The sequence below is a fragment of the Martes martes genome (genome assembly GCF_963455335.1).
Source record: "Martes martes genome assembly, chromosome: 13".
NCBI lineage: Eukaryota > Metazoa > Chordata > Mammalia > Carnivora > Mustelidae > Martes > Martes martes.
In genome coordinates this window covers 87053012-87079768 of record NC_137901.1, presented here as the reverse complement: position 1 = coordinate 87079768, position 26757 = coordinate 87053012, and the positions used below count along the sequence as shown (strand labels likewise).

The 26757-nt window shown below is 52.1% G+C and overlaps 1 protein-coding gene across 2 annotated transcripts; it reads left to right on the top strand.

Annotated features, from left to right (window-relative positions):
• Nucleotides 1–17077: 17077 nt before the first annotated feature.
• Nucleotides 17078–26757, top strand: CDK2AP1 (cyclin dependent kinase 2 associated protein 1). Of its 2 annotated transcripts, none has more exons than XM_080820907.1 (4): nt 17078–17383; nt 21826–21923; nt 23500–23626; nt 25992–26757. In XM_080820907.1, exons 1-4 carry the CDS (start codon nt 17329–17331, stop codon nt 26057–26059), a joined length of 348 nt encoding a protein of 115 aa, XP_080677033.1. In that variant the 5' UTR covers nt 17078–17328; the 3' UTR covers nt 26060–26757. The 2 variants fall into 2 exon arrangements, with proteins under 2 accessions (XP_080677033.1, XP_080677034.1); XM_080820908.1 differs by lacking the exon at nt 17078–17383 and adding an exon at nt 18020–18116.

The following is a 26757-nucleotide window of genomic DNA, read 5'->3' as shown; positions in this document are numbered from 1 at the left end:
ATCGATGATGTGAAGTCCTCCAAGTATTAATGAAGTATTTCTTTAAACACAGCTTGATCAGAAAGTAAATATCTGAAGCGTTTTCCCCTTTTTGCTGCTGTGTTGCAGATAGACTCTTCAGTATCTTTTCTTTTCGTCCGTGTAGAAGGTAGCCAGAACTTGCATCCAGAGCAGCACGCTCGTGTGTGTTCATGTACATATATTTATTCCAGTCCAGTCGGTTCGCACTTCAGAAAATGGTTTGAGCTGCAGCAGGAGCCCTTTTCACTTTAGTGTGCTTCATCTGTAGACGTAAAGTTCTAGATGACCAAGCTCCAGGGGACTGTAACAGCTTAGAGGCCCAGTCCCGTGTCCGCAGCCCCTGGGGCATTCATTTGCTGGCCTCCGTGTGATGCTATTAGAACTCGTAACAGGCACGACCAGAAAGGGCACCAGGACAGCATTTACATTTGTATAGTGGGAACCTTTTCCCACACCCCCTCTCCTTCCCAGTTTAGCAAGAAGGCAAAAAGCAGTAGGAGATTACAAATAACTGGTGCATCTCAGTTTATGAAGGTAGGAGCAGAGGAAGAGTACTTTCCCTTTTGGTCCTTTTCTTGATAAGATACGAAGAGGAATGTCTGTGTCTATAATCTCTTACTTTAAAAACATACCTGAGGGATACTTGGCAGTTTCTGAGAACGGTGCTAATAAGAGTTGCTGTCAGGCTGGGATCCGGTTAGCCAGATGTTGGGTTAGTTCAGGCATCCCAGTGGCAAAGAAAACCACTGTGATGATGGGCATTTAGCAACTACCCCTTCTGGTTCTGGGGTCTCCCTGCGTAATCACATGCCCGCACACGGGGCTGGGCACGCTGTGCTGCGGGAGTGTGGAGGCAGTGCACGTCGTGGCTCTAGCCGTGAGCAGAAACCATTTGTGGAGACTCCTCACGGGATACCAGTTCTTGAATACAAATGCAGTGTCTTTTAAGGGCGTGTAAGTGAAGGAAACGCACATAGATACCCGCAACTCAAGCTAGCTAGGAGTTGTTTCTGAGTACTTGAGGTGAAATTCAAAACCCACCTTCTGATTTTATGCTGTACTTATATATATGTACATAAATGTGTATATATAGAAATGTTGAGTTCTTTTGAATTCTGAATGTAAATATTTCTTGTAAATTGGGACCCCATCCGCTTGTTTTTCCCTTTCCCTCCTCCCTTCCATCCTATTTATTCTTTTCTTGACTTCCCATATGGGGCATCTTATACTTTTTTTTATATAAAAGTATGGAAAACTTCTTAGTTGAATTTGTTCATATATTTTAGAATTCAGTTTTGCATCTTTACTATAGAATTCCTATGTCTGTTTTGTGTTAATATTTTTCAACATGCCTGATTGTGTTTGCATTTTTATTACAAATTTTTACTGTGTGCAATGCATTGTATTGGGGGGAATGTACTTGAGTGCAATTTCTGATACTGTCATTATATGACTAGTTACGCTCATTTATGTTGCTCTTTGGAAGCTATAGTGAGCCTGATGTTTTCACATAAAAAAAATTTCTTCCCAAGACTTCCTTTTAAGCTCCTCTAACTTCTTCAGTGCATTTGGGATCCAATGTAGCTTTTCAGTAACCCGACTTGCTCCTACCCTCGCAGTTTTTCAGGCCTGTACCAAAGCCTTCACCTGTGTGGCTCAGCTGAGAGGAAAATCTTACAGATCTGACCAGTAGTTGATGGCCTGCTGCTGGCTGCAAAGTTTTTGAGTTCTTTTTCTTTTTTAAAGGAGTCAGGCCTGTACATTTAACCTGCAAATTAATAAATCAAAAATTTACTTTGCAGGGAAGACAGGGAATCTGCTTTTGCTCTCACCTGTTAAGGATTTTAATAGCAGATGGGGAGACTGGCCTGGTACATGTGGGTCTCTGTAAAAAACGTGCTTTAAGGAGCAGTTGTCTTCCAGAGAGAGCGACACAACTGCTCTGGAGGCTCCAGGAGCCTTCAGCTCATGGGCTGATTTCTTCTTGAACCGTTAGCCGTGGGTGGACTGGCCAGCGGGCTGCCCTTGGCCGCTCTCACCACTACTGAACTACTGGTGAGTGGCCCTTGGCTGGATGAGGCGCCCACAGCCTCGTTGCTGAGCTGGATTGAGGCATTCTGGACGATGAGTGTTGCCCGTGGGGAAGACCCGGGGGTGGCTCATGAAAACGGTGGTAATCATCAGCGGGGAGGCAGACTTTAAAGATTTTGCACCATGAAGAAAATCTTCCTCCATGACCTCTAGGTGGGATCGCCATGAGCATTTCTTGGGCCTTTAACTCATGTACATGTTTCGCTTACCTATTCCAACTTGCTAGACTTGTTGAAAATTTACAAATTGTCTGCATGGAGCTAAGCCTTGGGAACGGAGCATATCCTCAATTAGGGCCCGTTAGAGACGTGCTCCGGTGAGAATCCCGGCTCGGGTCTAGCCTGCCCGCTCCCTGCCTCTGGTGCCTGAGGAGTGCCCAGCCGGGCAACGTGCGGCCGCTGTCCCCGGCGCCGTGGTGGCGGGACAGCTCAGAGCCCCTGCCCGGCAAGGGACACACCCTGGCCAAGTCGGTTCTTCTTGCTTCTTGAGGTTCAGGCCTCCCCCTCCCTGGGGCTGAAGGTCAGTCCACAGCCCCCTTCGTGAGAACAGCCCATTCATGCACCTTCCCACCCCAGGGCCTTTCTCGCTGTGATCGTACTTGCGGCACTGAAGAGGATAAAGCAGCTTTAGCCTTCTTCCCGCCTCCGCGTTAGGGGCGGAGAGCTTGTTCCTACGGAGCACATTGTAGTCTCCCCGCCGTTAGAGAAAAGAACCATCCTGTTCGTGGTTTATACTGAGTCTGCAAACTACTGATGTGATTTTTCAATAACCACTTGTATCTACCATCGACCGTGAGAAGCGGGAAGAGGGATGCTGTGTCTCTGCAATAAAACTATCGCCAGGTTCTACCTCTGCTGAGCAAAGGGTACTTTGATACGTAGGCGTAGATCTTCCTCCTTCGCTGATCTGACTTGGTGCATCTTGAGACAACGTGCGATGGAATCCAAAGACAATTTGAAACTAAGGTGGCTGTAAACTCTTGGTGGTTTTCATTTGGTCCTCTTTTTTTAAATCTCCCTTTTTATATCGCTCCTCTGTCTCGAATGTCCGTTAGTGTGTGAAGGGTACGCACTGTTCCGATGATACTGCACTGCTCCATCCAGCCTTCCATGGTTAACCCGGTACCAAGTGTCCAGAAGTGACTGTTCCAGCCATTTTGATCATGTAACTTTAAAAATTGGGTCTCATGCAATAAACTTTGTGTTGGCTGCATTGAGCGAGGTTTACCCTTGCAAGTAAAAAACGATCAACCACGAAGCATAACAAACTCTGTAGTTTTTTGTTGTCGTGTTTTTTGTTTTGTTTTGTTTTCTTTCTTTTTCTTTTTTTTTTTTGTAAGATTCTTAAATAAATTAAACTGGCTAATATGTTTTTTCTCTGTTCCTGTTTTCTTTCTCTGGGTTCTGAGCTCCCGTTGGAGCTGTACCCATGCCACCATCCTTGCTAGAGAGCTTTCCTTTGGGGGCTTGGGCTTTCTTAATGTTGGCATTTTATTGAGAGTGAATTACAGGAGACTTCTCACGGTGTGGCTGGCATGGAACCCAGCACTGTTCAGAGCAGAAGGCGTGCACCCTGCCGTACGCGGCAACAGCTCTGTAGGTCTGGGCAGAGGTCCTGCCACGGCTCCTGAGACTCCCCTCACGGAGCGTCTTTCCAGAAAGATGCCACAGAACGGAAGGGCACCCATGACTATTAGAAGACTTGGGGGGGGCATGAGGCTCCTTTAAAATCGGTCCTGGTGTTGAGCAACCGCCCAGTCTGTGAGTACAAGATTTGAGCTCTGCCTCGGAGAACACCAGCCAGTGTAGAAAACTGTCAGGGCTTATTGTGGGCCTACTGTATGCTAGTCGCAGTGGCGGGCTCTCCATATTCCTTTCTGTGGCTTTCAGGCCTTCTGTAGTTTCCAGGTGAAGTCACTTTGCTCATAAGCTAGGAAAGGCGTTAGTTTCTCATTTTTGCGGGATCGGTCCCTGTATTTATTAAGGGTTTTATGCATAACTGCTGTGCGTCTAGCATTGGGTCACATGCTGGGTACTTACTCTCACGTCAAGACCGTAAACGAGCAAACAGGATTCTTATGGTCATGGGAGTTAAGAAAACACCAAGAATGCTATTTGTGCGTGAGCCTAGGAGGTGACTGACCATGGCACTGAGGAAGCTGGAGTGGGTGGAGAAGGGAGTAGAGCAATCTTAGGCCACTATTGAACCTGGGGCTCATAGAGAAAGAAGGATTGGCCAAGACGTCTGGCCAGCTTCTTGCCCTGCTTGGGAAGCAGGGAACAGGGAATGAAGGGAACGGAAGACACCACAGGAAGGTCAGTTACCTCCCATGTTAAGGTTTGAGTACCCTCACTCTTAACTTACAATCACAGATCTGGGAGCCAGCACGGGGTGGCGTTCTGTCCAGCCTAGGTGGCCTGGGCTAAGAGTCAGCACTGCCGTCCTGGAGAAGGACAGAGGGAGGGGGTCAGGGAGAGGAGGTTGGGCTTGTTTGTTTGTGTTTTTTTAGATTTTATTTATTTAATTGACAGACAGAGATCACAAGTAGCCAGAGAGGCAGGCAGAGAGAGAGAGGAAGGGAAGCAGGCTTCCCGCTGAGCGGAGAGCTAGACATGGGGCTGGATCCCAGGACCCTGAGATCGTGACCTGAGCTGAAGGCAGAGGCTTTAACCCACTGAGCCACCCAGGCGCCCTGATTTTTTTTTTTTTTTTAATGTTTGGAATATGGCTTATTTGTGGGGTTTCAAATGCTTAAGAGAATCATAATTTATAGCTTGAGATTATTATTTTTTTTAAGATTTTATTTATTTGAGAGAATGAGAGAGAGAGAGCACAAGAAGAGGGAGGGTCAGAGGGAGAAGCAGACTCCCTGCCAAGCAGGGAGCCCAGTGCAAGACCCGATCCCAGTACTCCAGGATCATGACCGGAGCCGAAGGCAGTCGCCCAACCAAGCCACCCATGTGCCCTATAGTTCGGACTTCTTAAGGGAATTCAATCAAATTTGTAAATGGTGTTAATGTTTAGGGCAATTTAATCTCAAATACATGAGATAATGGAGTATTAATTGAACAAGTGAAAGTGAGTGTTTTACATTTTAACCAAATTTTTTTTAATTTTTATTTTTTAAAGATTTTAGGTATTTGACAGAGACAGCAAGAGTGGGAACGCAAATGGGGGGACTGGCAGAGGGAGAAGCAGGTTCCCTGCTGAGTGGGGAGCCCGATGCGGGGCTCGATCTCAGAACCCTGGGATCATGCCCTGAACTGAAGGCAGACACTTAACAACTGAGCCACCCAGGCACCCCAATTTTTATTATTTTTTAAATGGATAGTATATATCTTTTAAAGGCTTTATTTATTTGTCAGAAAAAGCACAAGCAGGGGGAGCAGCAGAGGAAGAAACAGGCTCCCCTCTGAGCAGGGAGCCCATTTGGCTCGATCTCGGGACCCTGGGATCATGACCCAAGCTGAAGGCAGACGGCTAACTGACTGAGCCACCCAGGGGTCCCTTAACCAACATTTTAAAAGTATATATTTGTAAGTTGAGGGGCACCTGGCAGGCTTTAATAGAGTGACTCCTGATCTCAGGGTGGTAGGTTTGAGCCCCATGTTGGGTGGAGAGGTTATTTAAAAAATAAAAATCTTTAAGAATACATGTGTAAGTTGAGGGGCACCTGGGTGGCTCAGTGGGTTAAAGCCTCTGCCTTCAGCTCAGGTCATGATACCACCATCCTGGGATCGAGCCCCACAAAGGGCTCTCTGTTCAGCAGGGAGCCTGCTTACCGCCCCCCTCGCGCCCACCCCCCACCTGCCTCTCTGCCTACTTGTGATCTCTCTCTGTCAAATAAATAAAATCTTTTAAAAAAAGAAGAATACATGTGTAAGTTGAGCTTGCAGACTGAAAGGAAACAGGATTTTAAATGCATAACCTAAATAAGCTAGGGTATTCATCTGAGTAAGAGAGGAAGAGGCCTGACCTTCATTGAGCCCCTCCACCATCCCCAAGTTTCTGACTGCCGTTTGCCCTGACCGTGTTCCCCCTCGGTGGTTTATCTGCACTCAGGTCGGCTTTCAGCCTCACCATGTGTCCCCCGGACCTCCACACTGTTGACATTTGGGCCAGGCCCTTCTTCGTCGGAGGCTGTCCTGTTCATTGTAGGATATTTAGTGGCATCCCTGGTCTCTACCCACTAGATGCCAGTAGTAGACACTGCTCCTCACGCCCAACCACACCGCACCGCCCCCCACCCCGGGTTGTGACAACCCAAAATGTCTCCAGACATCGCCAAACGTCCTCTGAGTGCCAAAATCGCCGGCCCCTTGGTTAGGAGCTGTTGTCCTCGACCAATTAGTCATAAAGAGGCAAAAGGTTGGTGTCTATGGCGCGTGTGTGTGTGTGTGTGTGTGTGTGCGCACGCGCGCAAGAGTTTGTGTTTTACAGAGGACGGGGTCCGTGAACAAGGGCCTTGAGCTACAGAAAATACAAATGCTTAACTGGCTGGGGGTTTGGAGTATGTACAGTACAATTTCCATAAGTATGAATATTTAACAGCTAGTCATTTGAGAGCATGATGTAAAGAAGCCATCTGTGGAGGCCTTTATGGAGAGAAAGGAGGCTAAAAGAAATGTGCAAAATGCTTATTTTTAGAGTCCAACTCTCGGCATGTTGGCTTCACGCTCTGAACGCTGCCCACTCTGGGCATCAGGTGCATTATTGGGTTAGGAGAGGCAACCGCCTTGCTGTTGGCTCCAAATCACCAAATCATCTCCGTTTAAGAATCACCACAAAGTGGCGTGCAAAGGTAGGGTGGCTGGGTGGGTGCTAAATCGGTCTGGAACACTTCTGTTTCTCTTGCATACCAGCACCTGACTTGAAGTCAATGAGCAGATGAGAATACAGAGCGAACACGTTCCACTCCTACCACTTGGTCCCCTGTTCCTCTTCCACCATTTCAAGGTGCTCAGCCTTGCCAGTTTCTCCACTATTCCTTCTTGGGGAACACGAGAGGGTAATTTTTTTTTTTTTTTTTTTTTTTTAGTAACAACAACAACAAAATGCTAGAGCGTCTGCTGCTTACCTTTGGTTCCAGGCAAGATTAGCTTTCAACAAAGACTGATGTGCGAGCCCTTAATTACTAGAGAAATCCAAACTAGAATACATTATCATTGTAGGAAATTAGGAAATTCAGCAGCAAGAACCCCTCGAAAGTTGAGTGTTTTGCGAAGGTGCCCACCGGTTAGGGCAGTAAGACTCTCCTAGAATTCTCCCCCTTTCCCCCTCTAGTCCAAGGTCAAGATAAATTAGACATTTCTCTCAATTCTTGCATTAATACTGGGGTTTTGTTTAGCTTTGTGTCCCCACAGCTTATTTTTTGCATGTGTTCCTTGTTCAGAGGTATTGATATGAAAATAAACTCCTTATATCCTCGAATGCATGTTCCATTTTTTGGTGTCCTACCCGTAGGGAATCGAGCTTAAGAAACAAATTTCTGTGATCTAAAACAGGGATTGACAAATTCTGGTCTGCAGATCAAAGCCAGTGCATCACCTGCTTTTGAGTGACCCTGCAAGCTAAGAAAAGTTTTTAGGTTCCTAAATGGTTGGTGGGGGGGAGAAAAAGCGGGGTGCGTGCATGGTTCAGTCGTTGGGCATCTGCCTTCGGGTTGGGTCTTGATCCCAGGATCCTGGGATCGAGCCCTCCATCGGTCTCCTTTCTCGGCGGGAAGCTTGCTTCTCCCTCTCCCACTCCCTCTCTCTCTGTCTCCCTCTCTCTGTCAAATAAATAAAATCTTTTTTTTCTTAAAGATTTTATTTATTTATTTGACAGAGAAAGAGATCACAAGTAGGCAGAGCAGCAGTCAGAGAGGGAGGGGGAAGCAGGCTCCCCGCTGAGCAGAGAGCCCTAGGCGGGGCTCGATCCCAGGACCCTGCGATCATGACCTGAGCTGAAGGCAGAGGCTTAACCCACTGAGCCACCCAGGCGCCCCAATATATAAATCTTTTTAAAAAAAAGATTATTTGTAACATGCGAAAATTACATGAAATTCAAATTTCAGTGTTCATAAAGTTTTATTGGTACTCAGTTATGATTTCCTTTTATGTATTTAACACGAAATGGCAGAGTTGCATTGTTAAGAGACTGTGGCCGAACTACGGCAAAGCCCAAAAAGTTTATCTGCCCTTTTGCAGGAGAAGGAGTAATGGCGGAAATGTAACTGAAAATTAATAAATTTGGGAATATATCTCTGATCAAAACCCAACTTGATATAAAGTCAAGTATGGTTTTGCTGTCTTGAGGACATAAAAAACATGTTAGAGTCGTTGTGTTAAGCTTATTGTGACCCCGCAACCCACAACTTGTCTGTTAGTCAGACTGTTGGGTTTGACCAACAGCTACTTAACCAGGTTCTTAGGTCAGTGGTCTCCAAACTTTTTTGGTCACATATTTTTTTTTAATTTCTTTTTTATTTTTTTTTTAAGATTTTATTTATTTATTTGACACAGAGAGAGATCACAAGTAGGCAGAGAGGCAGGCAGAGAGAGGGAGGGGAAGCAGGCTCCCTGCCGAGCAGAGAGCCCGATGCGGGGCTCGATCCCAGGACCCTGGGATATGACCTGAGCCGAAGGCAGAGGCTTAATCCACTGAGCCACCCAGGCACCCCATTTTGGTCACATATTTAAAAAATTTTAGTGTGAAGTGTCTTGGTGGCTCCATCATTAAGCATCCAACTCTTCTTTTTTTTTTTTTTTTTAAGATTTTATTTACTTATTTGACAGAGAGAGACACAGCAAATGTCTCAAAATGTTGTCCAGTGATGGAAACGGCTCCAACATGATGCAAAGGCCTTTCTGGGCTGATGGAAATTAGAGAAAAATGTCCCGTGCGTTGTCTCTCTGCCTTCTTAGGATGTTCGAGTTTCCGGGATTTGGGGAGCTCTGTCCCATCAAACCTCCCTAATCTTACAGATGAGAGCAAGGCCCAGGGAGGTTAAACAAGCTATCTGAGACTTAAGGAGAAGTATGTGGTTGATCCGGAGCTAAAACTTTGTCTCCTGATCCACACTAAGCCATGCTGGGCTCCCTGGTCTCCCTGGTTCATCTGCTGTGCTTGCTCCCTGGAAAGCCGGGAAATGCCCATTAAGGAACCATTCTAGATCATTCTAAAACCACTCATTAAAAGTTGCTCATTTGGGGCACCCGGGTGGTTCCATCATTTGAGTGTCTAACTCTTGGTTTCAGCTCAAGTCACAATCTCAGGGTCCTGGGATCCGGCCTCATGTGGGGGACTCTCCCTCTCCCTCTCCCCCTCCTGCTGCGCGCGCTCTCTCTCTCCTCGCTCTCTCTCTCTCAAATAAGTAAATAAATCTTAAAAAAAAAAAAAAAAAGACGCTTGTTTGAGTTGCATCAGACACATGTTTTTAGTGGAGCCACTAGGAATATTTGTTTCCCTTTCAGGGGTTTTTAACTCAGACACAGAAGGAAGAGGAAAGCGGGGGGCGGGGGGGGAATCCAGATCCTTTTAGATAAGCCCGTTGTAGTGGATTGAATGGACATAAAAGATATGTGTACCTGCAATCATTAGATGTGAACCTTTCTTGGGGGGGGGGTCTTCGTTGATGTAATTAATTTAAGGATCTCAAGAGGAGATCATCCTGCAATGACAAGTGTTCTCAGAGGGGGAGAGGACAAGTAGGGAGGCCACATGAAGACAGGCTCAGTGTGACGCGGCCACAAGCCGAGGAGACACCTGGGGCTGCCAGCAGCTGGGACAGCAAAAGGATTCCTCCCTAGAGCCTTGGAGGGAGCCCAGCTCTGCCAGCATCCTGATTTCAGGTTTCTGGCCTCCAGAGCTGAGAGAGAGTACATTTCTGTTGTCTCAAGCGGACAGGTTCCTGGTAATTTGTTATGACAGCCCAAGGACACTACCACGTCTGCTATGGGAAGTGAGCTGTGAGCAGGAAAAAGGCTATAGAGGGAAACTGATCTCACTTTGTCTCATTTCTAGGGCCCTGTTGAAGCCGTTTATGAAAGGCGCAGTGTGCCCGACTAGAACATTCGAGGACGCAGTTCTCTGGCTCAGGAAGCTCAGACCCATGAAGGAGACGGACCCGATTAAATGGAATTATAGCCGCATTGACAGAGGGCAGCCAGCCAGGGAGGACTTCTCAGAGGCGGGGAGAGCTGAGCTGGGCCTTGTGGGGCGAGCAGGAGTTTGCCAGCCGGGATATAAGGGCAAGTTTAGCGTAATGAAGTCTTAGGTGTGGGGACGAGCAAGAACCAGGCTCAGAATCCAGTCTGGCCTGAAGAATAATTAGAAATAGTGGGAGGTGAGGGGTAAGGTAACGACCCCGATGGGGTGGGGGAAAGGGGAATTCTGAAATGCGGCTGTTGTGCCTAGAACAGTCCGTTTCATGACAGCGTGGGGACTGTCTTCCTTTGCTGACCCTAGAACAGTGTTGGACACTTAGAAGACGCTCAACAAATAGTTGTTGAATAAAGGGGGGAAATCCCACATGATCTTCTCAATAGATGCAGAAAAAACATTTGATAAAATCCCACTCTCAGGGCGCCTGGGTGGCTCAGTGGGTTAAGCCTCTGCCTTTGGCTCAGGTCATGATCTCAGGGTCCTGGGATCGAGTCCCACGTCGGGATTTCTGCTCAACAGAGAGCTCACTTCTCCCTCTCCCTCTGCCCCTCCCCCACCACGTGTGTGCTTGCTCTCTCTCACTCACTCTTGGTCCATCTCAAATAGATAAAAATTTTTCTTTTTTTTTTTATTTAAAGATTTTTATTTATTCAATTGACAGAGAGAGAGATCACAGTAGGCAGAGAGAGAGAGGAAGCAGGCTCCCCACCGAGCAGAGAGACTGATGTGGGACTCGATCCCAGGACCCTGAGATCATGACCTGAGCCGAAGGCAGAGGCTTTAACCCACTGAGCCACCCGGGCGCCCCCGGAAAGTCCTTTTTTTTTTTTTTTTAAAGATTTTATTTCAGAGAGAGAAAAAGAGCACATGCTTGTGAGCATGGGGTGGGGGACGGAAAGGGAGAGGGAGAGAGAAACCCAAGCAGCTGATCTTACAACTTTGAGGTCATGCCCTGAGCTGAAACCAAGAGTCAGATGCTTAACCGACCATGCCACCCAGATGCCCCACTTTATTTTTTTTTTACAGTAGGCTCCACACCAAGTGTGGGGCTTGAACTTGGGACCCTGAGATCAAGAGTTTGCTCTACTGACTGAGTCAGCCAGGGACCGCTATATACAGAAAATCCTAAAGGAAACACACACATACACTAACCAATAGAATAAGTAAGTTCAAGGAAGTTGCAGGATACAAGACAACACACAAAAATTACTTATATTTGTATAAGCAGTGAACAATCCAAAAATCAAGAAAAAAATTCCATTTACAATAGCATCAAAAAGGGGCACCTGGGTGGCTCAGCGGGTTAAGCCTCTGCCTTCAGCTCGGGTCATGATCTCAGGGTCTTGGGATCGAGCCCCGCATCGGGCTCTCTGCTCAGCGGGGAGCCTGCTTCCTCCTCTCTCTCTGCCTGCCTCTCTGCCTACTTGTGATCTCTCTGTCTGTCAGATAAATAAAATAAATAAAATCTTTAAAAAAAAACAATAGCATCAAAAATAGTGAAATACTGGGGAGTCTGGGTGGCTCAGTCAATTAAGTGTCCAGCTCTTGGTTTTGGCTCAGGTCATGATGTCAGGGTCGTGACATTGAGCCCCACCTCGGGCTCTGCACTCAGTGTGGAGTCTGTTGGAGATTTCTCGGTCTCTCTCTCCCACTGCCCCTCCCCCTCACTCTCTCTCAGTATCTCTCTTTCTAAAATAAATTTTAAAATCTTTTAAAAAATATAGTGAAGTATGTAGGAATAAATTCAACCAAAGAAATACAAGACTTGGGGCGCCTGGGTGGCTCAGTGGGTTAAAGCCTCTGCCTTCGGCTCAGGTCATAATTGGGATCGAGCCCCGCATTGGCCTCTCTGCTCAGCAGGGAGCCTGCTTCCCCCTCTCTCTCTGCCTGCCTCTCTGCCTACTTGTGATCTCTGTCTGTCAAATAAATAAAATTTTTAAAAAAAATTAAAATAATAAAAAGAAATACAACACTTGCACACTGGAAACTATAAGACATTGCTGAAGCTAAAGGGAATAAACCTTCCTAAATGTAAAGACAGCCTGCATTCACGGGTTGGAAGACAATAATGCAATTAAGATAGCAACACTCCCTAAACTGATAACACAGATTTAATACACGCCCTGTAGGAATTCCAGTTGCCTTTTTATTTATTTATTTATTTTCAAATATTTTATTTATCTATTTGAGAGAGAGAGAGATCACAAGTAGGCAGAGAGGCAGGCAGAGAGAGGAGGAAGCAGGCTCCCCGCTAAGCGGAAAGCCCGAAGCAGGGCTCGATCCCAGGACCCTGGGATCATGACCTGAGCCGAAGGCAGAGGCTTTAACCCACTGCGCCCCCCAGGCGCCCCCCAGTTGCCTTTTTAAAAAAATTTTTTAATGAACAATCTGATCCTAAAACTCGCATGGAAAGGCAAAGGACCCAAAAAGCCAAAACAATCTTGAAAAAGAAAAACAAAGTTGGAGTATTTGCACCTCCTCAATTCAAAGCTCACTTCAAAGCTAGAGTCATCAAAGCAATGTGACTTTGGTGTAAGGATAGACCTGCAGATTGACGGAACAGAACTGAGAGTCTAGAAATAAACGCTCATCTTTATCATCAATTGATTTTCAACAAGGGTGCCAAGACCATTCAATGGGAAAGAACAGTCTTCCTAGTGAATGGTACGCAGACAGCTAGACTCCAACATACAAAGAATGAACTTGGACCCACATCACACCATACACAATAAATAATTTAAAAATGGATCAAACACATGGGGTGCCTGGGTGGCTCAGTTGGTTGAGCGCCTGCCTTGGGCTCAGGTCATGATCTCAGAGGGTCCTGGGATTGAGTCCCACGTCTGGCTCCTTGCTCTTTGGGGAGCCAGCTTCTTCCTCTCCCTCTGTCTGCTCCCCCTGCTTGAACTCTCTCTGGGTCAAATAAATAAATAAAATCCTTAAAAAATAATAAAAAATAAAAATGGATCAAATACCTAAATGCAAGAACAAAAACTTTAAAACTCTTTCAAAGAGGGGTGCCTGGGTGGCTCAGTGGGGTAAGCCTCTGCCTTCAGCTCAGGTCCTGATCTCAGGGTCCTGGGATCGAGTCCCACATCGAGCTCTCTGCTCAGTGGGGAGTATGCTTTCCCTCCCCCCACGCCTGCCTGCCTCTCTGCCTATTTGTGTTCTCTGTCAAATAAATAAATAAAATCTTAAAAAAAAAATGACACCAAGAGCAGAAGCAAACCAAGAGGAAAAAAATAGATAAATTGGACTTCAAATTAAGAACTTATGTGTCCATGGACATTATCAAGAAAATGAAAAGACAACCCACAGAATGGGAGAAAAGATTTGCAGATTATATATCTGAGAAGCAACTCTCTCCAGAATACATAAAGAATTCTTATAACCTGGGACGCCTGGGTGGCTCAGTTGGTTAAGCGGCTGCCTTCGGCTCAGGTCATGATCCCAGCGTCCTGGGATCGAGTCCCACATCGGGCTCCTTGCTCTGCAGGGAGCCTGCTTCTCCCTCTGCCACTCTGTCTGCCTGTGCTCGCTCTCTCTCTCTCTCTGACAAATAAATAAATAAAATCGTTTAAAAAAAAAAGAATTCTTATAACCTAACATAAAGAGAAATCTCAATTTAAAAATGGGCAGGAGTGCCTGGCTAGCTCAGTCCGTGAAGTGTGCACCCCTTGAATCTTGGGCCTGTAAGTTCAAGCCCCATTTTGGGGTGCAGTGAGTACTTTTTAAAAATGATTTTATTTATTTATTTGACAGAGACACAGCGAGAGACGGAACACAAGCACAGGTAGGGGGAGAGGGAGAAGCAGGCTTCCCACTGAACCTGGAGCCCAATGCGGGGCTCGATCCCAGGACCCTGGGATCATGACCTGAGCTGAAGTCAGATGCTTAACGACTGAGCCACCCAGGTGCCCCAAGATTACTTAATAATAAAATCTTAGGGGCTCCATCCTGGAGTCCTAGGATAGAGCCCCGTGTCAGTCTCCCGGCTCAGTGAGGAGTCTGCTTCTCCCTCTCCCTCTGCCCGCACCTCCTGCTCATGCTCTCTCTGTCACGCATTGTCTCTCTCTCTGTCTCAAATACATAAATGAAATCTTTAAAAATAATAAATAAATAAAATCTTAAAAAAAAGAGAGAACACAAAAAATGGGCAAAGGACCAGAATAGACATATATCTCCCAAGATCTACAAATGGTTAGAAAACACAGGGAAAGAGTCGCAGCATCACTATTCACTAGAGAAATGCAAATCAAAACCGTGAGATAAAAGTTCACATCCACTAGGATTCAAAAAAAAAAAAAAAAAAAAGCCAGATAACAAAAATATCAGTGAGAAGTAACTGGAACACTTTTACATCACTGGTAGGAATGGAAAATGGTACAGCCACTATGGAAATAAGTTTGATAGTTTCTCAAAAAGTGAAAGGGAGTTACTATATGGCCTAACAATTCCATTCCTGGGTATAGATCCCAAAGGATTGAAAACATGTTCCCACACAAACTCGCACACCCATATTCGTAGCAGTGGTGTTCACAATAGCCAAAAAGTAGACATAACCCAGATGTCCCTCAATGGGTAGATGGAGAAACAAAATAGAGTCTAGCCGTACAATGGAATATTATTCAGCCCCAAAAAAGGAACAAAGTACTCATATGTATTACAACACAGATGAACCTTGAAAACATGCTTAGAAGCCAGGCACGAAAGGTCACACGTTGTGTAATTCCATTTATATGAATTGTCCAGAATAGGTCAGCTCATAGAATATAGATTAGCAGTTGCCTAAAGCTAGGTATAATTATATATTTTAAAAGGGTACATTAAAAAAAAAAGGGTACATTTTAAGCTAAATGAATTGTATGTCAATTAAAAACAAAAGAAAAGGGGCGCCTGGGTGGCTCAGTGGGTTAAATCCTCTGTCTTCAGCTCAGGTCAGGATCCCAGGGTCCTAGGATCGAGCCCTGCATCAGGCTCGCTACTCAGCGGGGAGCCTGCTTCTCCGCCCTCCGCCTGCCTCTCTGCCTACTTGTGATCTATGTCTGTCCAATGAATAAATAAAGTCTTAAAAAAAAAAAAGAAAAAAAAGTTTTCAGTGATGATCAGGCCTTAAAGTGAAGGGGTTAGGCATCGCGTCAAAAAATAATATAAAAAGAGAATAGCCCAGACCATTTGCAGGAGGAATGGGGCAGGTCTCTGAGATTCGGATTCTTGCATCAGGGAAACTGAGGCCCAGGCACACAGCTCTCAGGTAGAGCCAGAATTAGTACCCAGGTGTATCTGCCTTATGAGCTCTCTCCTTGCAGCTTCTAGCCCCGCACTGTCCAATAGGAAAGCCCCTACCTCTTGGGGCTGTGGCACCCTTGAAAAGTGACTAGTCTGAATTAAGATCCCCTGTGACTAGTGTGCAATGCATGCTACTTCTCGAAGACTCTGTAGGATGAAAAGAATAGAAAGTATCTTAACTTCTGTATGTTCATTATATTTGACATATTGTTCAAGATATATTGTGTCAAACAGATTAGTTTCGCCAGTCTTTTGATTTCTAAACTGTGACTGCTAGAACATTTAAAATTACATATGTGGCTCGCTTTTATGTTTTGATTGGACAGTGCTCCTCTGGAGTATTTGGGCCCCTGGGGCAGTGCAGGAGAGCTTGTCATTAATTCATTCATGAAATGAAATTTCCCTGAGCATCCTTGGCTGAACGAGCCTAAAGCTGAAACCGGGGGTGCTGGTTAAGCTGGAGAGGGGGTATCACCTGCACTTTGCATCCTAAATGGGAAGAGGGAAGGCATGTGTGGTAACCCTTCGCTCTCGGTGGGGAGGTTGATGTCTTCTTCATTAGATCCAGATGTGCCTGAAGGTCTGTGACTAATTAAAATCTGCACGGCATGGCGATTAAAAACGGCAGAAAAGGGTGGGTATCTTGTGTATTTTGACAAGCTTTACTGTTTAAGAGGAACTCCAAGAAACGGTACCTTCAAAAGCTTAGTCATCTAATCCAAGATAGCATTTGATGCTAAGTTTCGGTCAGACCTGAAGCTGGGCTGGAGGGGTGGGGGTGTAAGGAGGGCTGAAAATTGTGACTCCAATAAAAAATTACTCCAGGAACGTAGAAATTTTGTCAAGTTCATTCTTGTATCCTCGGCGCCTGGACCGGTGCCAGGCACATAGTAGGCGCTTCTTAAACATCTGAATTAGTTAAGATGTAGAGTTTACGTGGATGCAAGAGTGAATTTTGCACGGAAGAGGCCTCTGGTTTTTGCCAGTCTCCAAGGAGTCTCGTAGGCCCCCAGAAGGGTTAAAAACCACTTAATACTGACAGGGACACGAAATTTATTTGAAATCAATGTCAAGAATTGGTTGTTCTTATTCTGGGGAATGGCCAGACTTCGGCGTCTGGAATGATCTACGTGCTTAAAAATACCACTCGCCACCATTTTCTCCAGGTAATTTTCCATCCCTGCCCCCACATCCAAGGGGGGAAAAAGTAATTCTGAAATCCTACCTAGCTATTAAAAAAAAAAAAAAAAAAAAAAAGGAAGGAAGGAAGGACAGAAAGAGACGAAGCGGTAAAATAGCGAGTCTCCGGGCGCGGAGAGCCTAGCAGAAGAAAGGGACCCACGCGGGCCTCGGGCGCCGCCGGGACCCAGCCCCCCAAACTTTGCCAAGTTGCGGGCGCCCAGCGCGGCCGGAGGCGCGGGGCGCGGCCGCGGGCGGAGCCGCCCCCTGACGCCGGGCCGCGGCGCGCCGGGCCGCCCCCTCCCGGCCCGGGCCGGCCCCGCTGGCTCCGCTCAAAGTTTGCGGCCGCCCCTGCGCCCGCCCGCCCGATGTATGGGTGATATACTGCAGCGGGTGTCAGGGTGAGGGACGGCCATATTTGCCGGTGCGGCCCGAGCCGTCAACAACAAAAAGTGCGCGGGAGCTCGGCGGGCGCACGGACGGGCGCTCGGACGCCGGGCCCGCCTCGCCGCCGCCCGGCCTCGCCGCCGCCGCCGCCGCCGCCGCCGCCGCCCTCGCGGGCCTGGCCCCGCGGCGCCCCGGCGCGCCCCGCCGCTCGGGGGGATGTCTTACAAACCGAACTTGGCCGCGCACATGCCCGCCGCCTCCCTCAACGCCGGTGAGTGAGTGCGCCCCGCGGGCCGCGCGCGCCGCGCCCCAAGTGCCGCCAAGTTGGGGGCCGGCGCGCCCGGCCCCGGCCCCGGCTCCCGGGGGCCCGCGGTGGCCGGGGGCGCCGGGCACCGGGTCCCGGCCCGGGGCAGCGCGGCCGCCGCCGCCATGATTCCGGCGCCCGCGCCGCCAAAGTTCGCGGGGGCGCCCCGCGCCGCGGCGGGGCTCGGCCGGGGCCGGGGCCGGGGGCGCGGGCGGCCGCCGCGGTCCCCCCCACGCCGGCGGCCGAGGGATCGCGGGGAGTGCGGCGGGCGAGGGCGGGGGAGGCTTTTCTCTGCTCCTTTTTCCTCTGGCTTTTGGGCGGCTCGGCGAGGGCCCCTGCCGGCGGGAGTCGGGAGCGGCCGGGCCACGCCGGGAGCGGGGCGCGGGGCCCGGGTCGCCCTTGGGGAGCGGGGGCCGCGGGCCCGGGGCTGGGTGGGGGGCGGGCTGCAGGGGTGCGGGCGAGCCAGGCCAGGCCGTGCGTGGGCAGGGCGGGGGCGGCGAGCGTGCCAGGTGCTGGCTCCCCCTGAGCGCGCGGGGCCGCTGGGGTCACCGGCGGTGCGGGGGACTCGATCATCCGTGGGGGCTCGGTCCGGCGCGTCGGAGCTGGGGCGCCCGCAACGCGGCACGCCGGATGTCCCCTCAGGCGTGCGCGGAGTGACAGAAGTTGGAGAAGACCGGGGGCTTCTGAGTGCCTGCGGGCGGTGGGTGAGGGCGGCGTTCAGCCCAGACCCCCGCATTTCAGAGCCCCCAAGTCTGGGCTTCGAAGGCCCCTTCTGCGGAAGCCGGAGTGGAGGGGCGTCCTCCCCCTTCCCGGGGGCTGGAGCCCGGCGATCCCGGGAAACTCCTCCAGAAGTTGTCAGGCGGCTCCAGGCTGTGCCCCGGGGCTTGCCCCAGGGATCCAGGGAGGCCTGGGGTGGGGAAAGGAAGATGGTGAGGTTGGGGTGTGACCTGCTTTTCCCCTAGCTTAGGTCTTTCTCCTTTAGACACTTGGCAGCAGACTTCCAAAAAAGCAGGCACGTTGGAGGGGGGGAGGGGGCAGAGGCCTGGTGGGGGTGGGGATTGGCCTTGCTGGTCAGAAATGCCACGTTGGCAGTTGGCCGCGAGTTTTGGGCCTTGTCTCCAAACGGTGACTCTCTAACTCCAAAAAGCTTAAGAGGGACCCAGGAAATCAGTCTGTCTGTCTGTCTATCTATCTATATGTATTTTAACTTATAGGACACAGATTTAGGGGTTGGAAAGGGTTAAGATTCAGGGTGCCAGTGGAGGCAAAGTTGAATTGGTTAAATTTGGGGTCCGAGTCCCAAGAGCCAACAGCCATTATTTTCTCAAATGTTCGCACCCCCTTGGGGGTCTGCAGACCTTACAGAGAGAGGCTTTGTGGTCCAGATAGGATTTCTCTTTGCCTGCCTCATCCGTTTCTGGGGTGTGCGGGCCGGAAGGTCTTGCTGCCAGCCTGGGCACCCTGAAAATCTCAGGCCTGGCCTAGGATAGTTGAGGCAGGTGCCCTAAACTGAGACCTTTGGGGATTGGGGTCAAATGACAGGGGCACCCACTCAGGACCCCTGCAGCCCTGTGCTGGGCTGGCTGGCACCTGTGCACAGGTTTTCCTCTGGGCTGATTGCCAGGAGGACTGCTGAGGTCCCCAGATATCTGGTGTTATGGTGGGGGGCTGCGCTCCTCCCCACGGACCCTCCCGAAAGCCCCAGCCTCCCCCTGCCATTTGCATCCAAGATGGACTCTCCGCTGCCGCTCCTCGGCTTCCTTGTCATCATCCCTCACGCCCTCCAGCACTGCCTCCTGCTCGCGGGTTGCCAAGCCGCGGCCTGGCCGGCGGTGGCAGTGGCGGAGTTAGACAAAGCCCCCGCCTCCCCGCCGGAGAGCACCCCCCCCCCAGGCGCCCCAAGTGGCGGGAAGGCCGCCAGCTCCCCAGGCCCAGGCCGCTCTTTGTCTGGCGTGGGGGCGGGGAGCTGCGCCTGGCCCCAGGAGCTGCTGGCCTCTGCCAATCCCTCCCTCGGCTCTGGGCCCTCCCTGGTCCCCGCACACTGCGTGCATTGTCTGTGATGCTCGGAGACTGCCGTGCTCACGCCCAGTCTGGTTTTCTCCCTGGCCTCCTGCAGCCCGCTGCACTGGCCCTCCCCGTGTCTGCCGGAAGGAGTGGGCATGAGTAGAACTCAGGGCCCTTCTGCCAAGTCTCCCTAGGGCCTCACACACCCCCCCTCCTGTTCAGCAGAGTAAGAGACTGGCACTGACACACGACTGGGGTCACCTACCGTGTCACCTGGTGATGGGAAAGGCAAGCCCTCAGCTGTTGCCTGACCCCAGCCCCCCACCCAAACCAGGTGATTTCTCCTCCCTCTCTCTTAGCACCCACCGCCTCGACCTAACCCTAGACCCATGGAAGACTGGGGTTTTAGACATAATGTTGGGAACCATTGCCTCAAACAGGTGGAGAAACTGAACCCCAGAGAGGGAAAGGTCTTTTCCAAGGTCAGAGCCAGACCAAGTCCTGGTCCAGGCACTCGTTAGGAAAGCAGATGGGACAGGAGGCAGGGAGGTGAGAAGCACGTGACCAGCAACAAGCGGTGAGGGCGGTCCAGGGAGTGAGCTCCTGAGTCCCACTCATCTCCTGCCCACGACCCGGGATGTCCTGGACCCTGGGCTGCTCTGCAGGGGTGTGTACCCCCCTGGGGTTGCACTTAGCGTCCTGGCCTTCCAGAGAGGTGTGTTATCTTGTGGCGGTCAGGGCTGGAACCCGGATCTGGGGCTGCGAAAACCACACTCACTGCCCAAGTCAGGTGGTTTGGGAAGTTGGCGTTTGGCTGCTGTGGTGAGGGGTCCCTGGGGGGGCACCCACCCCGCCCTGTCCCTGTGCTCCAGTCCTGCACGTCTGCCTTGGATGGAGGTCGAAGTACTGCTGGTAGTTCGTCCCCAGCCTGAGCACTGTGGGCCCTGTAGCACAGGTGCCTTTCTGTCCCTGCTTGAGAGGTGTGGTGACTGGGGCGAGGACAGGCCCGGTGATGTGCCCTCTTACCAGCTGAGAGGTGGCAGGAACCATGTTCCCTGACTGGGCACCCCACATCGGAGCCTAAACCGGGGCCCCGGCTTGGGGTGGGAGAGGTAAAATCCGGGGCAGGCCTGAGAGCGAGGAGGAAATCTCAGGTACAGAGCTGTCCCCAGCTCCTGGCCAGAAGGACAGAGGGACAGGATTCGGGGTGCCAGCCTGTCCTGTGGCGTGTGGCTCAGGAGAACGCCCACCCTGTCTGTGTGTCTCTTCCCGGTGCGGGCCTCCAGGGCTCCCCGAGGGCCCCTTGCACTCCGGCAGCCAGAGCTCCCGAGCGTCCTTCCTCCCTGTCCCCTCCCCTGCTCGCACCAGATGAGCAGCTGGTCGGTTTGGCCAGCCTGGCACCAGCTGTCCATCCCCGGGGCCAAGTCTGCGTAGTGCGCCGTGTGCTTGAGAGACCGTGTGGCTCTGGGGGCGGCAGGCAGAGGGGGAGCTGCTCCTCGACTGGGCGTGGAGGCAGGCGGTCGGCTGCCGAGGAGGGCTAGGTAAATTCTCCATGGTTACCGCTGTTTGTAATTCTGCAGGACATCCTCTACCCGCTAATGGCCACTTGGCCGCCATTATGGGTCTGCACGCTTCCGGCTACCGAGCTGGAGCCGGAAAATTCCCCGCTGATGACTCCCCCCCTCCCCCCAGCCCGGAGACTCCATTCCGAGCCGGGCCCTGTCCCCACGTGCTCCCTCGCCGCTGAGGGACGGGGTGTCTGAGTGCTGCCGTCCACAGACGGGGCCCTGTCCCTCCCCTCTTGGGGTGGGAGCCATCCAGGCGTAGGAGCAGACTGTCGCGGGTCCTGGCCCCTCTTTGGGGAGGGAACCACAGGGGCTCAGGCAGACGGAGGGGCGACTGAGGACACGCAGACACACGGTGATAGACTCCAGATTCCTGACTTGGGGTCCAGTGAGCCGGTCTCCCACCGGGGTGAGGTCTCCGGTCCTCGGAGCCCTCCCTGTCTCCCATGGCAGACGTGGGGAGGGGGCCCGGCGCACGCCGTGGGGACCAGCCCCAGTAGCAGGTGGGCCCCTGTGGCAGGGATCAGGCCAAGGGTAGCCGCAGATTTCATCTTTGCTACCAATCCTGACCTCGCGGCCAAGAGCGAGTTCGGTGGTTGGGGCGCGGCGGCCGCTGTGCTGGTGGGAATGAGGAGCGGCGACCTGCTCGCTGCATTTTCCTGTCGTCTGGGCTGAGCATCGGCCATCGCCGAACCAGGGGACGGGAGTGGGGTCTCTGTCCTCTGAGGACAAAACACCGCTGTTTGGCCTGGTCCCGAGGTAGGGGGACTGTGGCAGGACCCAGAGTCTTTGCTTTGGGTACAGTTACACAATCGCTGACTCTTCTCTTGTCCCCCGTAGCTGGGAGCGTCCACCCGCCCTCCACCAGCATGGCGACATCCTCCCAGTACCGCCAGCTGCTGAGCGACTACGGGCCGCCGTCTCTCGGCTACACCCAGGTACGGCAGTGGGGGGGATGTGTGGCGGGTGGGACGGGCTGTGGGGCTGGCCTGGGCACCGAGGGGACATGCTTCCCACCATCCGGGCAGGAGAGCGGCTGGGACAGGCGGAGTAGACGCGACGGGATGGAACGGTCATCTGGACTTTCACCACGGCCCTGGCCAGCCTCATGTTTCAAGCCTCGAGGCATCAGGGCGAGGGCTGGGATGTGTGTTTCACGGGGCTCCTGAGAGGTGGGGCGCGGAGAGCCCGAGGAGAGGCTGGGAAGGCCTGAGGGCTGCACACCCTGTTGGGGCCGCCGGCCACGTGTGTCCCTGTGGCGGGGGTCTCTGGACTGGACTCTTGAGGAAGGGAGGCCTGACCTGGGCTCTGGATCTGCGCCTGGGCAGGGGAGAGCGGACCCTGTTCTCACTCCCTCCCCTCAGGTGGTGGCCCCAGCAAAGAGGAGGACGGGGCCCTATCCTTCTGGAGCCCAGATGCACGTCATCGGGAACGGGGGTCCTTGAGCCGGGCCACGGGGGTTTCCTGTGGTTCTGCCCCCTGCTCGGCAGCCTCGTAGAGATCTGCTTCCTCACCGCCCGGCGGGGTCGATGCTGGCACCAGCCTCACTCGCTGTCGCCGGTGGACGGACCTGGCCAGGCCCCACGCCTCGGTGCCCTCTGGCCGTGGCTGCCGTCCGGTTCTCTGCCGTCACTGGAACGCGGCGGCATTCTAGGGTCGCCGCGGAGGCTGGCCCTGGGAGAGGGTGGCGGCCGGCCATGCCGCGCCAGGCCGTGCTGTCCCAGGAGCAGATGCGGGACCTGGGCCGGGACCGCCAGAGAAAGCGGCGGTGGGAGGATGGCGGGGAGGACCGCCGGGCCAGGAGGCGGCACCCGGACGGTGCTGGGGAGCTGAGCGAGGACAGGAGGAAGGCTCTGGAGGCAGGACACGGAGGTGGCAGAGGAGGAGGGAGGAGCAGGCGAGGGCCTTGGGGGGGTGCCCGCGGGGATCCCAGCCTCACCATCGGGGTGCTTACTTGGGCTGTGGGTGGGGTCTAGAGAAAAAGGGGTTTTGTGGGGTGAGCCCTGCCAGCGGAGGGGGCGAATGAGCAAATTGAAACACGTTCTGTGTTCTGTCCGGATGGTCTTTGGCAATTCTTTGTAGTCCTGCTGACCCCAGGGTGTGGCCCCTGTCTCATCCCCGTGCTCTGGACCGTCCTCCCCTGGGATGTACGTAGGCATCGACCTAGGTCCTAGGAAGTGCCCAGTAGTTGCCGAGACAAGCCGGTCCTTCTTTTTCTTATCTGAGATGTTAAAAGCCTTCTGGAGGCTGCTGGTGGTTTCGTTCTCTGCAGGAGGACAGCAGAGGCGCCCAGCTCTCTGGTCTGTGGTTACCCCTCAGGGTGGACCAGCCTGGCCTCGGCACAGATGGCCGCTCTGGGAGACGAGGCCAGGCTGCCCTGCCTCCAGGAGCTGCCTCAGGGCCGGGCCTCTCCCTGCCCTGTCCTCACTGTGGCTGGTGTATGGTGCGGTCCTGACTGTGGCCTTGGGGTGAGGTTAGGGTTCAGTCCATGTAAGCTCTTCCTTCTGATTCTAGGGAACGGGGAACAGCCAGGTACCCCAAAGCAAGTATGCTGAGCTGCTGGCCATCATCGAGGAGCTGGGGAAAGAGATCAGACCCACGTACGCCGGGAGCAAGAGTGCCATGGAGAGACTAAAACGGGGTAAGTAGTGGGACCCAGACTCCCCTGACGGGTGCCGCCTCCCTGGGGGGGGTGTGGGGAGGTCCCCTGTGCCCCAGGGGCTCCCAAAGCGTTAATCCAGTGTGGAGGCGTCCGCAGGGGCGGGGGTGGGCCGGGCTGTGGGATGAAGGTGTTCTTGGGATCTGACAGGAAGGCCTCGCACGTGCCTCCTGGGAGGGTCCGTGTGCTTTAAAAAAGGAACCTTTATAGCCCAGATCCTGCTGCTTTGTCTGTTGCCTGCTCTGCCCCTGTTGGCTGCTGCTGGGCCCAGGGAGCCGCAGGAGGCCAGACGCGCCGGGCTTCTTTCTCTGGGCGGGCCGGGTGTTGCCCTCTGCTGTCCGCTCTGGAGCAGAGCCAGAGGGGGCGCCTGGGTCCGTGCTAGTCTGGGAGGGAGAGCAGGAACCCTCTGAAGTTCCTTGGTGATTGCAGAGGGAAGGCGGGCGGGCAGGAGCATGATGTCACAGAAAACCGGTGACTCACGTGAAGACATGACTGACCAGCTGATCGGAGCGGCGGGGAGGGGGTGGGGGGTGGCATGAAATTGGCTGGCACCTCGTGAAGTCACCGGGGTGGAGGGGAGAAGAGCATTTCTGTTCTAGAAGGTGGTGGTGCAGAACAGCAGTGGCCTAGGTGCGAATTAATTTCGGGAGGGATCTGGTGTTTCCAAGGAAGTCTGCAGAGGCAAGCCTGGAGTGAATCTGGGGCATAAAGGGGGGCTTCTGTGGAGGCCAGGACTCCACAGTGGTGGGCGAGGCTGGCTGAGTACAGCAGTGGGCTTCCCTGGTGTCTGTGAAGCCTTCGTGGACAGGGCTTGTTGTGGGGGGTGAACCCCGACCCACCCTGGGGGGCGGGGGCAGGTGAGCATCGCTCTGTGTCCAGACCTCTGTTTGGAGGCAGGGGAAGCAAGACAGTCCTGACATCTGGAGTTCTGGCCACCCGAGTGGAAATCCTTGGGAAGATGCTGGACCCCAGAGTCTAACAGGTGATCTGCAGTCACCCTAAAAAGCCAACGGGTTCAGGCCAGCCGATGCCTGTGCCTCGTGATGGCTCCAGGGCGAGTGCTGTGTGAACAGCTGGTCCTGCGGTCACGCTCACCAGTAGCGGAGTCCAGGCTAGGCAAGTTCATGTCCGAACAGGGTAAAGAAGGGTCATAAAGGGTACGGGGAAGTCAGGCGCATGGTGGGTGGGTAGGTCAGCAAACTATAACTGATAGGCCAAGCATATTTTTTAGCTTTTAATGGTGGGAGATGATTCTGGGGTGCGTGGGTGGCTCAGTCGTTAAGCCTCTGCCTTTGGCTCAGGTCATGATCCCAGAGTCCTCGGATCGAGCCCCGTGTCTGCCTCCCCGCTCAGCAGGGGTCTCCTTCTCCCTCTCCCCCTGCTTCTGCTCGCTCCCTCACTGTGTCTCTATCAAATAAATAAATAACATCTTAAAAAAAAAAAAGATTCTGTGACACGTGAAACTGATCTGCAGCTCAGACTTCAGCATTCGTAATAAAGGGTTATTGGAAGATGGCCACACCCATTGCTTCTCTAGTGGCTGCTTGAACGGTTGTGACAGAGCCTCTGTGGCCTGCAAATCCTGAGATATTTACCCATCTGGCCCTTTCTGGAAAAAAGTCTTCTGAAGCTCGGAGATAAGATATGAGGGACGTGGCCACCTGCGTGACCTGGGGATGTCATTCACAATCCCTCCGGCTGTCCCCTCTCAGGAGGAGTACATTCTTTGTGTCCTTTAAAACGAGATTAGTATCTCACCGCATTCACTAAAGGCGACGACAACAACAACAACAACAAAACCAACTCAACAACCAAATGGTGGCCAGCAAACCAGAGAGAGGAGACAGGCAGGGGAGTGATGGGGCGGTAGGTGCTCTCGGCACCTGGCGGGCAACGTCACAGTGGACCAAGGTTGGACACAAACGAGCAGTCTTGCATCCTAACTGTGCAGGCTGGACCCTGGACAAGCCCTTTCTAGGACTTAGAATATGAAGAAGCCAGAGAAAAATCACGATTGGAAGTCCTGGATTCTGCAGAGTGGGTCAGGCTTACCGAAAGCGGGTGGAGACGCACCTTCTCCCGTCCTCTGACGGCTTGACCTGCCAAGAGAGCTTGCTGGTCGTCCCCGTGTGTGCAGGAAGGGACTGGTAGGAGCCGTGAAGAGGAGTCTGGGCTAGGAGGGAAGGCCTTCGAGGTGGGGGTTTCCAAACCACCGGAACGGCGGGGTGGTTTGGATGCAGGTCCCGAGGTCCCTTCCAGGGCGAGGGCTTTCCAGCTGGGTTGCGCCAGGCCCTCTTTCTCTCTGGGAGTGGGTTCTGCTGGACCTGAGCCTCTGCTTCTCCTCCAGGCATCATTCACGCCAGAGGACTGGTTCGAGAGTGCTTGGCGGAAACGGAACGGAATGCCCGATCCTAGCTGCCGATCAGCGCGGAAGGTTTTCCATCTTTGTCTAAGACCAGAAGTTACAGCTCATCTCCCATGTTCAGATGAAACTCTTGCTTTCAAAATGGTAACAGTTTGGTTTCTCCTTCCCACGTCCCTCCCGTGGTTCACGAGGCTCTGAGATTGAGAAATATTTTGCAGTGGACTAGGATTTACGTTTTAAATAGTTAGGAATTACCCAGGGGTTTTTGTTTTTGTTTTTGTTTTTCTCCTAAGCATTGATTTAAAAGATGCACGTAAAAGATACCTATCTCACAGCAAAGCTCCCAGTTACGTTACCCAGATTGTTCTCCGTTCTTTTTCATAAGCTAATACAACTCTGAAGGTTTTTTTGGTTTGTTTTGTTTTTTGAGTGCATACGTTTGCCCCACGGTGTGTGTTCCGCTTAATATAACTTCTTTTGTGCTTAAGCATTTGCTTGCATGACTACGAGTGCTTTGAGGTCAATTTTAAAAAATGCACAAGTTATAAATACAGAAGAGAGAGCAACCCTACTGAACCTAACAAGAACCCCCTCACCCCCCAGTTTTCCTGCCAAGACTGTGTGTGGATGTCAGTTCTGCTTTTCCCGTAAGGTGATCTAAACATCTGGAAGAAAAATGACTAAAACTGTTTGCATCTTTGTATGTATTTATTACTTGATGTAATAAAGCTTATTTTCATTAACAATT

Coding starts and splice junctions, on each gene's coding strand:
- CDK2AP1 (XM_080820907.1), top strand. CDS start 17,329: ATGTCTTACAAACCGAACTTGGCCGCGCACATGCCCGCCGCCTCCCTC. Junction 17,384..21,825: donor CGCCGCCTCCCTCAACGCCG/GTGAGTGAGTGC, acceptor TGTCCCCCGTAG/CTGGGAGCGTCCACCCGCCC. Junction 21,924..23,499: donor CGTCTCTCGGCTACACCCAG/GTACGGCAGTGG, acceptor TTCTGATTCTAG/GGAACGGGGAACAGCCAGGT.